Source organism: Eublepharis macularius, chromosome 4, assembly GCF_028583425.1.
Source record: "Eublepharis macularius isolate TG4126 chromosome 4, MPM_Emac_v1.0, whole genome shotgun sequence".
Taxonomy (NCBI): Eukaryota; Metazoa; Chordata; class Lepidosauria; order Squamata; family Eublepharidae; genus Eublepharis; species Eublepharis macularius.
The window spans coordinates 80,675,470-80,692,012 of NC_072793.1; the positions used below are offsets into that span (position 1 = coordinate 80,675,470).

Here is a 16,543-nt window from a genome sequence, read left to right on the forward strand (position 1 = left end):
AATCTTTTGAGGCCCAGATCATATCAATTCGTGATAGAGTGGAATGTCTTGTGGAGAAAAATGTATATTGTCTACCTGCGGGGTTCTGTATTCTCCATACATCTTCCAAACTTTCCTGCTGCATTAATGCGAAAAAAGTCTTTGGTAATAATCCTCTTTTCTTTTGTGCCGTTGCTGATTTTTTATCCTGCTCCAAATTTGTGACTCCATTGAAGTCTCCTGCAAGAATTATCTGGTCATAAGAAAGTTCATCTAATTGCTTCCTCAAATCCTCAAAAAAGCTCTCTTTTGCTCCATTAGGTGCATAAATTCCAATCACCAACACTTTCTTTAAATTCCATGTACATTCCACTGCTAGAAATCTGGCTTCCACATCTCTAATCACTAACTTTGGCTGTAGCTCCTCTCTTATATATACTGCCACTCCCCTTTTTTTCTTTTTTGAGGCCGCTACAAAATCATTGCCCAATTTGCTCAATTTAAGATATTTTACATCCTGTTTTCTAATATGAGTCTCTTGTAGGCACACAATATCACATTTCTGTTTTAATAGCCAGTGGAAAATACTTTTTCTCTTATTGGGTGAATTAAGTCCATTTACATTCCAAGATATAACTTTACACTCCATATTCATAGCCTTGTTGCTGGTAAGACCTTTTCATTGTCCCTCATAAACTTTTCCATTTCAAATTCAGATCTGATGCGCTTTTTCACTCCTCCAAACTCAAATGACAATCCTTCCGGTAGTTCCCATCTGTACCTTATTTTCATGTCCTTCAAGATTTGGATTAAAGCTTTGTATTTTTTCCGGTCAAGCAACACCGATCTGGGTAACTCCTTCATGATAATAACCGTCTTGCCATCAACCTCCAATGGGTCTTGAAATTGCTTACTCACAATCATTTCTCTCATGTTTCTGGTCGTAAATTGCACAATTACATCTCTTGGTAGTTTCCTCTGGGTCGCAAATCTTGAATTTATGCGATATACCACGTCTAGAATAGCCACAATTTCCGCCTCCTCCTTCCCCAGGTATTCAGCTAACACCTCAACAATTTGTTCTTGGGCTGTCTTTCCCTCTACCTCCAGCAAGCCGCGAAACCTCAGCTGCTTCTCCATATACTTGCTCTCCACAACCGCCATTCTTCCCCTCATCACCCTCATGTCCGTTCGTTGCGTATCTGAAAGGTTCTCCACCGCCTTCTCCACTACATTGACTTTTTGTTGTGCTGCTTGCACATCACTTTGTATTGTTTCCATTCCCTTCTTCACTTCTGCCAGTTCATTTTTTACTGTCTCTTTAACATCTTTAACTTCCTTTACCAGCTCCTGTTGGACCTTTAACATTTCCAAAAATCTTTTATCCAGATTTTCTATAGCCGTTTGCCACTCTTTCTTCGACATCGTGGGGCTTGACTTGCCTCGCTCCCACGAGTCTGCTCGTTTCCTTAGCTCCGTGGCGCCTGGCTTAATGTCCTTTTAATTTAATTTAAATGTCCCGGTTTCATGAAGAAAAAAAGACGCTTAAAGAATCCAAAATGTCGGGCGTCTTTTCTCTATGGTTTTTCAATAGTTTTTGTAATCCAATATGGCCTACTTCCTCTTCTGCTGAAGTCAATGCCCTTCCCTTTCCAAAAATGGGGATTCCCTTCTTCCTGTCTGCCAGTGAGGGCCGTCTCTCTCCCGCAGCTCTATCCCTGTTACGTACTTCCTGTTTCCCGTCTCCTCACTGCAGCTCTCGCGATGGTAGAAACTTTCTCAGTCCATTATCTCCCCACAGCCGCAGGTATGAAAAACAATTATCCGATTTCTCTATTAACTTCATTTAAAATAGTCCTTTTTCAAATCTGTTTCTTGCCGAGTCTTCCTCTAGTTATAATCAATCTGTTGCAGTTTAAAAGTCCACTTTAATGCTTCATTACTTTAAGTATTTCATCCCGTTTCAAGAGATAGCGATACCTTTTCAAACGTCTTTCTGGGTTGTAATCACTGCTTCAATCTCAAGATCTCTTCCACCTTCTTTCCCCCTGTTGAAGCTTGGGGATGTAGGTCTTATGCCAGCCGCACTGGCCCCAGGACTGCCGCAGAGATTTAAGCCGACCTGTCGTAGGGTGGGACCTCAAGAGTCGGGAGAGAGTCCGTTGCACAGGACCCCCCCTCGCCCGAGATCAACGCGCCCTGAGGTGCTTGAGCGTTCTATGCCTATTCTCCACCTGAGAATAGGTGGCCGCGGGCTTTTTGGCCCCCGCCGGCGGCTGAAACGGCAGCCCAGTCAGCTCTGCTCTTAGAGCTGCTTTAGACCTCCATGGATCCCAAGCCAGAAGTCCCCCAATTAGCCTTCTATGCAAGGGGAGAAGAGAAAGCGAAGATGTTTTTAAACTTTATCAACTTGGTAGCTGTGCTGGATAACCTTCGTGTGTTACGAACAGCTTTACATAAGAAGAGAGAAATGGATTTTGAAGAGGTAAAGCTTGGCTAAAATAACCTATGATTTGCAATGACCAGACTTTGTTTTTTTTATATAAAGACTGAAGTAGAAACTTTCTGGGATAACTTGCAGAAAGCCTCTGAACCTGATAATGATTGTATGGCAAAGAAGAGATAATTACTCCTGACATTTAAAAGTCTGTTTTATTTCTGTTATATAAACACCAATCAACATGGATTGAGTTGCTGGATCTTGATTATGTTTCTGCATAATAACTTGTATTTTTTCCTCCAATAATTCATGAAGTATGAAGAAAAACCTGTTTCAAAATCAAAATTCCTTCAGCAATACTGTTAACAGAAATTATTAACAAGCTCAAAATTCATTCAGAGGAAAATGCACAGAGAAATATTATGTAATATATATATATACACACACACAGGGAGTCAAATTGATGGAATAAACTTAATAAAAATCTGAGTTTCCAATTAATACTACCAATACTACCTTTACAAAAAGTAAAGCCCTTTAACTCAAAGTTAAAACTAATATAATTACTCCCATCCCTGGTTCTATATTCATAATTCCTAAGTGGAGTAGAGCCCCACTTATACTCTGCCCATGATACAATTCAGGACGGGGGAACGGATTAATAAATCTAACTTTAGTTACAACAGGGTAGTTAAAGTATTAAATGGAGAAACCTGTCATGTCTGTGCTCCATCTATGCCATTATTTTCATGCTGACCCAGTGATGCTGTTCTGAACCAAAGTTTCATTCTGTAACTTGATCTCATATTACCAATGCCGTAACTGTTTTGCATTCACAGGCTTCTAGAAGCTACAGGTGTCTTATCTAACGGACTGTAGGAACTCTCAGTGCTTGTGACCTTGTATCCCGCTCTCTTCCATGCACTGCTATGTTACAACTTTGATCTCCTGCTTTCTCAGAGTCTAGACTTGGTAGTACAAATATGTGAGATGTTCTCAGGACATGTTTGCGCCAAAAGTCCTGTTTGGCTGATGGGAGGGGCTGATGTGAGTTAAGAGGAAGGGTTTTCCCATATATTGTCATTCCTGTCAAATTGATCCTTACTGCTTAGTAGCTTACTTTGCTTCTGAGTAACTCTATGGATGTATCTGTGGAAATGATTTGATTTCTGAATAAAACCATTTAACCAAGAGCCTGGATTCTTGCAGCAATGGTATATCTGCCATAGCCTGTCACCCATAGCCTAACAAAACCATTCCATATTACAGCAGAGTTGAATATGTATCCTTAGTCTGAGAAGGGAGTTTATGGGACACAGGGATGATATTGACATTTGATATGCCTTTTTAGAATAGCTAACAACCCCACTTCTCAGTAAACTATCAATTACACACCTTTAGAAAGTTAGAGAAAACTGCCTAAAAGTTCTGGTAGCACAATGAAATGGGGGATGGGGTGGGGCTGGAAGAGAAGGAAGGTGATTTTGCTAATTCAGGAACACCTGAGCGAGTGGGCATTATTAATATGGCCAGCAGTATACTGGATCCAATTGTGTATATAACCCCTGTAATCCAAGAAATGCCCTTACCTGGATAACCCAGGTGAGCCTCATCTTGTCAGATCTCAGAAGCTAAGCAGGATCAACCTTGGTCAGTAACTGGATGGGGCCTGCAGAGGCAGGCAATGGCAAACCATCCGTTAATCTTTTGCCATGAAAACTCCACTGGGGTCGCCATTAGTCAGCTATGACTTGAGGTTACTATTCACCACCAATCCAAGAAATAACCAAATTAGGAATGCCCAAACTTACATTTAACCAGCGATATGGGATTTCCAGAACAATTAGACTCTGAAAACTTCCCCCAAACTGTCCAATATCCTAAATGGAGCATGATCTGACTTGGCATATTTATTTTGAAATATTTAGTAAACAAATTTAAGAAGTACACCATGTTTATTTTATGCCCCAATAGCAATAAACACTTGAACTAAAATAAATGATTAGAAAAAAAAAACCCAAATCAAGTATTGCTTAAATGTCATGCTCAAACCTTTATGTGGAAATAATTTTTTTTAGAATTATATTTGAACATTTAAATATAACATAGCATGCATTTTTGAGGGGGAAAGTGAAGACACTGAAAACATTTGACATGCCCAAAGAATTGTGCTTTGGTGCAGATCCCACCTCAATTTCCAAAGGTACAGGGGAGGGTATTCCCCACCCCACCCCCATCATGGGAGACCTCTGAATCTAATCTAAATGTCAGAAAGGGAAAACTCCCAACACATATACTCATAAGGATAAAACATTCTCCAAAAGAAAGAAAAACTAAGGGCTTACTTGCAGGGCAGAATGCGGACAACATCATTCTGCTTGTAACTTTCAATGCAGACAGCACAATGATCAAAGTCTGGATCTGTTTCCTAAAATGAACACAACAAAAATTCATGTAATAATAAGCACTGAACAAATATTCTGAGAAAACAAATGTAGCAAACAAAGTTCTCTATTGTGGGAGAATGAGATGGCCACAAGTAGAGGGATTAGCATATGTTTTACAGGTAACAGATGCGGGAAAGATAACTGTGAGAGCTCTGCTAAACTTTATGTAATACATTTATTAGGTGTGTTTCAACTAGAAATTCTCTAAGTAACTTACAAAATGGAAGAATGTATAATTATTAACAATGTTGCTTTTCACAGCCTCTGATACACAGAGAGGCCCTGCCTTCCATCTGAAAGATAGCAGAATCCAAAGAAGTCATCCAAAGACGTCACCTGGAGTCTCCTCAGCAGCCTTGGATAGTACAGCTAATTGTCAAATATCAGGGAATTCTGTCCTAGGTCCCCAGGAAGACAGAAGAATCCAAATAAGCTCTCTGCCATCTCTCCTTACACTCTCAAAAGAATTATGAACTGAAAACACTTTATTGAAGGCCTTAGAGTTTATAAATATAATTACTTTCCATTTGCAAAATCGCTTTTCCACTCACAAGAACTAAAACATTTTCTTTTATTGTTGTGGCTTGAAAGCAGAATGTCCGCCACTTTTTACAAGTTATTGTTATTTCTAGCTAAGAAGCAACTCCAGTATCTCTTGTTGTCCAACTACTATTTCTATACTACATATTTTAGGCAGCTTTAAAAACATGACTATTCACTATGATCTTTTAAATATCTCCTTACAATACCTTTACTTCCTATTAGGGTATTTTTGTTTTAAACAAAAATCATTATGAATACATAAATCATACATGTGTGCACCCCTGACCAAATCTGAAGGCCAACACTGAGAGATAAGGCCCCCCACTCCCAACACCAAATATGGCTACAGCCCTCAGCAACAGCAGACATCCAAAAGTTCTGGAAAACAAAGACAGCCATTTCACAGTTGGAAATGGACAGACAATCTTTCATGCAGACAACCCTGATGGGTTACACTAATGACAGGTTTTCCTGCTGCTCACAGTGCAGCTTCCATTTCATTAAATCCTACATATGATGTATGGAAGGCAACAATTATCCCTATGCATATAGGTGAATTTATTTATCTAGAAATCACAAGAGTTTAGAGGCAAAGCAGGGAAAAATGTGAAGAAACAAGGAATTAATACTTCCCCCAGAAATATGTACAGCTACTGGGGCAGTGTTAGATCATTAACTGGTGAGCCAGAGGAAACAAGTTCTTATGGGGGAAAAATCTAAATCATAGCTAGACTTGTGTCAAAGAAAGGAAGATTTAAAATAATTATTAGGCATGATAGCAAAGGATAGTAGGGCTAGAGGAAAATGTGTCCATAATAATCCAATGCTGTTTTCTCAGTTAAGAAGAATAAATACAACTATCTAGGCTGGAAATAGTGTGCACTTTTAAAGAGCTGAGATGGACAAGGGAACCACCACTGCTGGAACAGATAATGACAAAGAAACAAGCAGAGAGGGTCTGGACAGAAGCCCACTGAATAATTACTGAAAAGGCTAACTAAAAATAATAATCACAGCAAGTAAATAAACCATAAAGAGAGAGAATTAACCAGAGATCAATTGTATTATTTATAAAATAAATTACAGTTAACTTTTAGGAAGAATACCTTATCACCCTTCTTTACAGTCCTTGTTGTCAGTTTGCCAACAGCTTTCTTGGCAGCATCCCCAAGACGACGCTAAAATAATAACAACATACTTAAGTGTTAGAAAACAGAATTTCTACATCTTAAACAATGTTCTTTGGCTATATAATAAAAGGTGCATTTTTTCAGTTTATCCATTATATTTGGTAATTACTCTAGAAGAACAATGAATAGGATATTGCAGCTGAGGTTGTTTTCAAAACTCAAGTCTCACCATAAATATCAAGTTCATTTTTATATGAATTCATTTTGGCTACAAGTAAGAATATCTGTGCATAAAGTACATACTCTTAACTAAAATCTTGGAAAACAACGGAGAATTGCCATCTGCCAGATGATTCAATAGATTTCTTTGACAGGTCACTTTGAATTAGCAACCTCACATTTCTTTGCTTCAGTAACCAGAAATCCCTCCTGGGAGGGAGATTTGGCATATCTGGTGCAGAGCAAGCAATGCAAGTAACTGACAATGGGCTGAGTAATGAAATCAATGGGTTTAGACTGGGGTAACTCTGCTTAGGATTTCACTTTGAGTCACTTAAAACACACACAAAAGTTATTTCAAAGGCTTTATTTTCCAGGAAGCAGTCTTGTCCGTTTTTATAGCTGTCCTGTAAACTAATGAAGCCAGAAGTCTTTTGGAAGGGTACAAGTTAAAATTTACTCTTTCCTCATTTCTGTTGAATTTCAGAGTAGGAAGAGATTTAATTTCAAGTTTATTTTATTATGTTAGATAACTGTATTTTGTTAGATAACATTGTTTTAAGATGACTGTATGTCATACAAACAATTCAGCACTCTAAACAAGAGTTTATACCTCCACAAAGGCAAAACCATACCAAAATATAATCCTTCTGAAATTCCAACTGGATCCTAAAAAAGCAATCAAGTTGTTTTCCTTAATGAAATGGCTTAGTTTTAAAGGTTCTTTGGCAATGATATGTTTCAACTATTCTGTCTAAGAGAAATTACAAAAATAGTCAACACTGAAGAGCAAATTAAAAACAAATTATGGCTAGTATTGCCTATGAATAATCTTCTGAACTGAAAAGGGTTTAAATTCCCATTTTACTCAGGGACTCATTCATCATTCCCTATATATGAAATATTACACAATCATAATAATAATCAGTGTAATATTTTGTATGTGAATAAAGTTTTGAATTTTACTTTGTATGTATTTATGTGGGGGTTTTAATATTTGTTACTGTGGGTTTAAATGCAGACCTCTGAAGTAAGAAGAGGGGCTGGATTGGCGAATGAAGTGCGCTGTGATTGGATGGTAGCTGTACCCTAGGGGGCAGTGTAGTGTTTAGTCAGTGTGCTGAGAGAAAGTGTTCATTCTGGCCAGGTCAGCCAAACTGTGTGGAGCCTGAGTTGTTTGTGAGTATTTCAGAGAAGGTATGTCTTCTGTTGAAGTCAGGCAAACTGTGTGTGCACCTGTGTCAGTCTTTGTGTATCTCTCAGAAAAAATGTTCATTCTGTCTAAGTCAGGCAAGGTGTGTAGAAAGGCCTGAGTGAATCTATGTCTATGTGGATGAGAAGAGAGTTTTAATCTGCTAAAGATCTGTGTGGAAAATTAGTCAAGTGACTGGGTCTGAGAATATATAACTATTTTTGAAACACCAACCTTATGAAACCAATATGCTTATCAAAACTCTGCAACCTTCATGCTTATGTTCTCATAAATAAATTCTACTTTTGGTTAAGGGGGAAAAAGATCTCTTTTACCTCACAGCCACTCCCACATGCTGACTGTTGTGTCATACTACCATCTATAACAAAGCCTTCCTATAATACCAGTTAAACGGAGGAGGTCTAAGGGGAAAGCCTTTGGTGGCAGTAAAAACCTTTTGAGGAAGTCAGAGAGGCAGCAACATATAAGTCATGCAAACAGGACAAAATGCCACAGATGAGGTTAGCATGAGATTCAAGGAGAAAGTGTTCTTGAGGTAAAGGCCTGGGTAAAGAAGAGAGCACCTGAAGGTCTGTGTGAGTGGAAATTACCCTCCTGAGGTAAAAGTTTAAGATAATGCAAGGAAGAGCTGAATTAAAGATCCAAGGCAGGGTTAAAAATGAACAAAAATTGTTACAATCGGTCTTACAGAATTCTTGCAACAAGCCTGCATATGAAACATAAGTAGGGCTGCCATGTCTGGCTTGTGAAATTTGTGGAGATTTGCAGGCAGTACCAGGGAGGAAAGAGAATTCAGTGATGCTAGAGTACACCCTCCAAGATGCCATTTCCTTCAGGAGCACTGATCTCTGCAATCTGGAAATTACCAAAGGCTGTTTCAATTGCATTTTAAGAGGTATTTCTGTTTTAATGAATTGTTACTGAGGTTTTCATATTTTATGCTACCCTGTTGATTTTATTCTTGTGAGCCACTCTGAGCTTGCTTGCAGGGCAAGCAGAATAGAAATTGAATTAAATAAATAAGATTGGTGGGTAACAACAACAGCAACATTTGATTTATACACGTCCCTTCAGGAAAACTTAATGCCCACTCAGAGAGGTTTACAAAGTGAGTTATTATTCTCCACCCACCTCAACCATAATTACCATAATGTCCCCCATTTTTCTTACCTTAAAATACTACAAAACATCAAAGATAATGTAATGAACTGTAGTTGAACAAGTTCAATAATACTGATCACTCTAGGAAGCATGCAGAGCCTATTTGGTGTGCTGAAAGGACAGAAACGCTCCTTTATTGAGAAATGCTCAATGGATATATGCAAGGTGGTCATGTAGTACTTTCAAATACCTAAGAGGTAGTTTCATTCTACAATAGCTTGAAATAAGCAGTTATCCTATCACTGTTTTCCCATTTACAGCACCCAAGCTTTTCTGACTGGGCTGTAGCTGTATCTTCATGAAACTTTAATCAGATGAGCTTTTTAAACCACATAAAATTTTTATCAAGTTTCTCCTGACCTTTGTAAAATTCTAAACAAGTGCAGGGGGAAGGTCATAGAAGCCTTTTATCTATTCAGCAACTGCTCTGAAGTGTGGTTTTTTGAAAACAGAAGTTAGGAAATAGGATTGCTGCCTATTCAAATCAGTTGCTAGTTCTGTTTTTCAATAGTAACAAAATAAGCAAAACATGAACATAGAATCATAGAGTTAGAAGGGGTCTTTCAATCCATCTAGTCCAACCCCCTGCCCAATGCAGGAACATAACATGAGGAAGTCTAAAATGAACAATAATGAAACAATAATGAAATACCACACACATAAGGAGATCATGAACAAGAATGCCAAGAACTGGCTTCAGGTGTCTTGGGGAAAATGCACAGATCAGAAGGAAGTCCTTTTCCCCTGAAGTGACAGAGCAACAAGCCTTGAATCAAATTAAAATATTTCTGAATCACAGAGTGATCAGAAGTACCTTTTCAGAAAGCATCTCTAATATATTCTGCGCAGTTTTTAAATGTGGAATTACAATAAAACTGAGTTAATAAAGCTATTCAAACCTTTTAGCCACCAGAGACATAAAATATTCTGTTTGTCCTCAACAGTACTTTAATAGCCTGTTAGGACAATTGGTTCATTACTGGAGGAGATGGTAGGGGCAATATGGTAGAAAGAATGGTGACTCAGCAACACCGGGTCAGATGTGTATCTGCTCTAGCCTTCTTTCAGTCAGGTTTCAAGACAGCCTATAGGTTAGAGATAGCACAAACACTGTGCTTCTTTGTTGTGGTTATTGGATCTATCAGCAGTCTTTGATACAGTGAACCATGCCATTCTGTTGAGATGTTTGGAGGTAGAAGCATCAAGTCATGTCCTTAGGAATGTTATAAATTGCTGTAGATCGATTAGACTGTAGAGGTTAATAGAGAAAACCAACTGTGCAGCTAGTCCTGTGGAGTTCCACATGGCCGTTTTTATCTTCTCTCTCTAGTTCCTGGGAGAGATCAACTGTAATTTTGTGGTTAAGTGGCATCAATATGCTGATGACAGCTCTATATTTCTTTGTCCAGACCAGTGATACTGAATGGCTCAGCAGCCATGTGTAGTCCTTTGCTACTTGTGACTCTTGTAAGCACCATTCTCCATACCACCCACCCAACATTACAGGAAAGTGGGCTATTTCTTTAGAAATTAGGATAATTTCATCATTACCACAGAGCCAATCTTAAACTAGCCGTTTTATTTTTAAAACACAACATGACTTGTCTAAGGTGATCATATCTGTACATGTTCTGTGTATGAGGCTAGATCAACATATGTGCTGGTATAATGGGGTATGTCATAAAACAAAAAGAAAACTTATAATGGAAAGAGGTTTTAACTACCCCTTTACTTCCAGAATTGGAGTAAAACTTAAAGGCAACTTAATTTTTTTAAAAAAACATCCAGCCAGTATAGTTCTGGAGAACTTGAAAGCTTGCACACTGTTTCAAGTGATGACACTGACTTGTAAGCCCTAGAGTGAGGGAACAGGCTGGCTAAGTTTCAACAGCAGTGGTGAAAGATGACCCTATAAGCTTAGAAGGGCACTGATAACAAAAAAAGGGTTGTATCATAGTTATATGCTGTTTGCTTGTATTCGGGATGCTGTGCAGGGCATACGGAGATTGTGTGAATCATGAATGCGGCTTTCTGCAATCTGCAGAGTGAGTACTAGTGGTCTTGATTGCCTGATGCTGCTGTAGCTATCTTGGCTGCTGTGGTTAAATGGGTGATGATGAACAGGTTGAAATTAAATCCTGATAACATTGAGGTGGTGATGGCCAGGAAGGCTGAAGAGTTTGAGGGCACTCTGCTTCCCACATGTGATGGGGTTCAGCTGATCCTCACTGACTTGGTTAAGAGTCTAGGAGTTGACCCAGCATTATTGTTGGAGAACTGTGAAAGATGCTTTTTTCCATCTTTGTTTAGCTTGAGGATGGCTCCCTACCTTGATCCAGCTAATCTGGACCCACTGATCCATGCCATGGTAACCTTTAGGCTACACTACTGTAGTGAACTCTACATGGGTCTGCCCTTGAAGACAAGCTTGGAAATTCCATCTGGTGCAGAACACTACTATTAGGGCTGGGCAGAATATGCGTATCACACCTGTCCTGCAGTTATTGTATTGGTTACAGATTAGTTTCTAGGTTCAGTTCAATGTGTTTGTTCTTATTTACAAAGCCCTTCATGGCCAAGAACTCACATATTTCCAGGACCACGTCTTTCAATATGCTCCATATTGCTCATCTAAGCAAAGCCTTCTGATGTTCCCATCCCACAAATGGGTAAGATCAAATGCTGCCTGTACCTAAGCATTCTCTTTTGTGGCTCCCACCAGGAAGCACATGAACTATATGAACTTAGTAACAAACATGAAATGAAAATTGGATAACTCTGCTTCTTTATATGTAGGGCTGAGCCATAATGAGGAATTTCATTTGCAGCATCTGTTAAAACTGTTAACGCCTTCAGTGTTTTCTAGGGGCCTTATATCACAAAGGATGGAAGTGTTTGCCCATTGCTTCCTTAAAGCTGCGCTGAGGAATATATGCAAATAGCCAACTCTGACTGTCTATGTATTGCTGTAACTATTCCTGGGAAGAATTACTAGTTTTAAAAAACTACAGGTAAAAGATCAGTTGATGGGAAGACAAGAGGCCTGAAATAAGGTGAACATTAGCTTGTTAAAAGGTTTTTTAAGGAAATATTTCATGCCTCTAGGAAAACACTATTTTTGCCCCCAAAATCAAAATATGCAACCATTCAATTCATGTGCACCATTTCACAACACCATGTATTATTTCAATTTTAAATAGCTCCATGATGTAGAACTCAAAGAATAGTTACCTGATTTCGATCACGTGTGCTTGTGTATCTGATCTTTTGGATGAAATAAAATATTAACCAAGCTGAAGAAATGATCATCAGTACTATAAACGATATTGATACGAAGACAAGAGAGCTACGACTAAAATTTTTAGTTTGATGGCGGGTTCCAACTGCTATTGCAATTAGGACAGACATGTTTTTTTCTAAGTAATTCAGGATTTCTTTAACCTTTGATTCTGTTATCATGACAGCAACGATGTCTCCAGTTCCTATAAAAGAAAAAATAAACTTGTATCTGAAATATATACTTATTAAAACGCAATTACTGTATATACACAAAAGCAAATAACCCTGCATTCAAGATGACTCCCCTTTTAAAAAAGACGCTTATAATATGAGCAACATGTTTACCTTTAATACATCAAATACCTGTAATAAAGAAATACAATAAGGATATAAACTTTTCAGTAATAAATTACATGAACTTAGACTATAGAAGGTTGGAATGGACCCTCTATAACAAGGGTAGGGCTTGTTTCTGCTACTGGGGGGCGGGGGGCAGGGCGTGTTCTGCCCAACTGACTCTGCCTCTTCTAAGAGGCCTTGGATAGGAAGGGGAAGGTGTTATGCCTCATCCAAGTCCTCCTCCCTTCACTCCGTTTTGCTATCTCTACCTTCTCAGTACAGAAATGCTGTACTGACTGCATGTGGGCAAGGCTACCCTATCTGCAAAGATCCTGGAGTGTGTCAACTGCAGATTCTGCAGTATAGTCTTCCTTTCTGTTAAATGATCATCCCAAAGTCCAGAAACACAACTTAAAACTATTAACTAAACCACAGCAGCTGGCAGTTTGGTGGACAAGAGAAATATTATTTTGTTGGCGGTTTAAGTAAAGATGAAGTTCCAGGGAAAATGACTTTCATGTTATGTAAATACAACAACAGGAAAAGATGCAGATGGTCAGGAACTGCATTCAGAAGAGAAATTTAGAACACTCCACTTTCTACAATACAATTCAGAAAGCACTTCCTATCTTATGTTACTGGAAGTACTTGTAGTAGATCGGCTAAACTCAGAGCCTAAAATGGGGCAGCACAATTAGAGAGCTAATGTTGTATACTAAATAGCGTGTCAGAGACCCAGGTTCAAGCTTCCCTTCAAGTTTGCTACATGACTTTGGGCTGGTTACTCTCAGCTTCATTTATTTCTCACTGGGTTGTTAAGAAAGTCAAATGGGGAAGAGAGACACATGTATGCTACCTTGAAAGGAAGGATAAAAATATATTTGGTGCTTTTCCTTGTACACCAGATTTTTTCTTTTTAATTCTGTTCATTCTGTGTCATAAGAAAAACAAGCAGCTGTTTTATACATAAATAATCTTTGTGAGAGTGTGGAAAGAAGATAATTCCTTCTAGACACGATTGATTAATGACCTTTTTGTCAGTTTAAAGTTACTGCTCTTCAAAATTTACAAGATCTCCACAGACAAATGAAAATTTGGAATGATATTATTATACGCTTGGAAAACCGGGTTTGATTCTCCACTTGAAGCCAGCTGGGTAACACTGGGTTAGTCACAGCTTCCCAGAGCTCTCTCAGCCCCACCCACCTCACAGGGTGTTTGTTGTGGGGATAATAATAACATATTTTCTAAACTGCTCTGAGTAGGTGTTAAGTTGCCCTGAAGGGCAGTATATAAATCAAATGTTTGTTGTTGTTGTTGTTATAAGTCTAAGAAAAGAGCACAAAAGGGCTTAAAGTACCAGAGGGCCTAGGAACATAGAATGACCAGAGGAATTAGAACAAGAAGAAAGGCAGAAGTAAAACAGAGGAAAATAAACAGGGAAATAGAATCAGCATACAGAAATTGAGTCATATCACCAGGAATTTCAAAAGGTGAAGAAATTTGCAAGTCCCATATTGATTTCATTTAACCAACCAATCTTTGGCTGAAAACCTCTGGTTTGCTTTAGAGTTGCTCACTGTTGTAACTACTTGTTCCCTGGATTACTTGACTGAAGGGCTATTGGCAGGAAATCTGTTAAAAAAAAAGCTTTGTTCTTGTTCCTATTGATCTGAATTAATTCTGATTCAGATGAGGCCCAACTGAACACTGGGTTAAAGAGGATGCAACCATATTTAACCAGTCTGTTGACTAAGCAAAGTTTTCCACTGCTACCTACATCTTTGTAGTGTAGGTGTACAAAATAAAACCTAAATACTGGAATATAAGCTTCAAATCTTAGAAATATATGCATTCTGCTAAAAGGTAGTTTAAACACACATCGTTTTAAGTGGGTAACTGTACTGCTCTGCAGTAGAAAAGGAAGATTTGAGTCCAGTAATACCTTAAAGACCAACAAGATTTGACTCTCAAAAACTTATACCCAGAAATCATGTTGGTCTTTAAAGTGCTATTGGACTTGAATCTTGCTGTTAAGCATGCATAATTTCTATAGATACCTATATGCCTCAGGCGGGATGTTTGATCATGGCTACTGTAGACATGCAAATATGTTAAAATGGATGGCAGTCCATATCCTGCTGCCAATGCCTACCATTCTTTCATTTCAGACTCTCCAATAACAGATGGCAGTCTCATCACATTCTCCTCCTATCTGACAGAGGAGATCATAAGAATGCACAAGCTCTCATGTAGCAGCCATGGCAATGTGCTATAGTCACATGGCTGACAGGCACTAACTGTGTAAGCAGTTTCTGATTATACAAACGAGACAATGTAATGCTTTGCAGGACAAACATAATTACTAATAATGGAAACAAATATTACGTACTTGTGCATACCTCCTATAAACAAGTTATATATTTAAATACTATTAATTGTTCTAGCAAAAGCCACACAGTATGAAATAAATAAGAAGTGGAGAGGATAAAGAACAGAAAAGGATCTGGCATCTTTGCTTTTACCTTGATGAATCATAGTGACAGGCTCCTCACTGGATACATTGTTGTAAATTACCACAGCTGAAGCATTGTGTGAAGCTGCTCGCAGTATTTTTTCTTTAAAAGTACAATTTCCTCGCTGCAGCAGGGCAATCCACTGTTTGGTATTTGGAGGAACTTGAAAACGTGTTCGAGAATCACAGCCTAAACGATCTGCAACTGAAAAAAAAATTCACTAGAAATGTGTTCATAAAGTTAAAACAAAGTTTACTGGCTGAAATAGTTTGTTCTCAGATTTAAAAATTACAACTGTATGATATATATATGGCTTAATGTCAGTTACTATCATCTTCAGATTATATATATATTTTCAGAGAATCAAGCACAAGAAACTATTATTTCAATCATATTTACAGGAGGAAAAAGGACATTTATTTTTAGATACAGAGGCATTACTATAAGTTTGTCACACTAAAGAATTTAAATCAATTACTAATATTTCATTTAACTATTGAATTCTAACAGATTAGAGGTTAAGAATAGAGGCTATCAGCCATTGTTAAGCCTATTTTTGATTTAGCCTTTAACAAGTGCACAATACATCTCTGGTAAACTGAATTTAAGTGAAACAGTTACTGCAATTTTCTGCTATGCTACAGTATTCTATAACATGAACTTTCACATACTGCTTCCAAATGCATTGTATCTGTGTTCTACCGTGCTCTTTCATACTGTGCAAGGAGAGTTCAGTGCAGATTTTCCTGGAATACTAATCAGATACTATCTATTCAGCCCTATGCACATTTTGTTTTTTGTAAACTGAGGATTTACTTTAAAAGCTAATTCAGATTCAGCTAGTTATCTTAACCACTAGTGCTGGATACTGCTGGGTATATTATTGCAAGTGTTCCCCCCAAAAGCTGTAGTTCCTTCTTACATTTTTCTGTAAAACAACAACACCAGGATAAAGGAGAACTACCCTGTCTACCATGAATTGCTGTTGTTACTGCATTATAATAAATATTGCATTATAATGAAACCAGTAATGCTGAGAGTGTTGCCACATTTTTCTTTAAAAGTAGCAGAGCTGAAGCAAAAGAATTGCCCACATGCTTGTTATTCTCATAACTGTGAATTAATATAAATGGTAAAGGTTAACTAGATATCATACTAGAAAAAGAACTCAGCTTATACAACTTATTGCCCCTTTACTGATTCTTTATTACCATGTATGAGTTAAACTGTTATTTAGGGGGGTGGAAATCACAACAAATTCAAGTACACTCTAAAAA

At 38.0% G+C, this 16,543-nt stretch overlaps 1 protein-coding gene across 2 annotated transcripts in view; it reads right to left on the reverse strand.

Annotated features, from left to right (window-relative positions):
* Positions 1–16,543, reverse strand: part of RNF130 (ring finger protein 130) — a 68,627-nt gene that overhangs the window by 18,129 nt on the left and 33,955 nt on the right. For both annotated transcript variants that reach the window (XM_054977795.1, XM_054977794.1), the window contains exons 2-5: positions 15,276–15,470; positions 12,364–12,614; positions 6,516–6,587; positions 4,765–4,847 (exon numbers count right to left, since the gene is read on the reverse strand). In XM_054977795.1, coding sequence (XP_054833770.1) covers positions 4,765–4,847; positions 6,516–6,587; positions 12,364–12,614; positions 15,276–15,470 — 601 coding nt within the window. The remainder of the gene's footprint in view (positions 1–4,764; positions 4,848–6,515; positions 6,588–12,363; positions 12,615–15,275; positions 15,471–16,543) is intronic.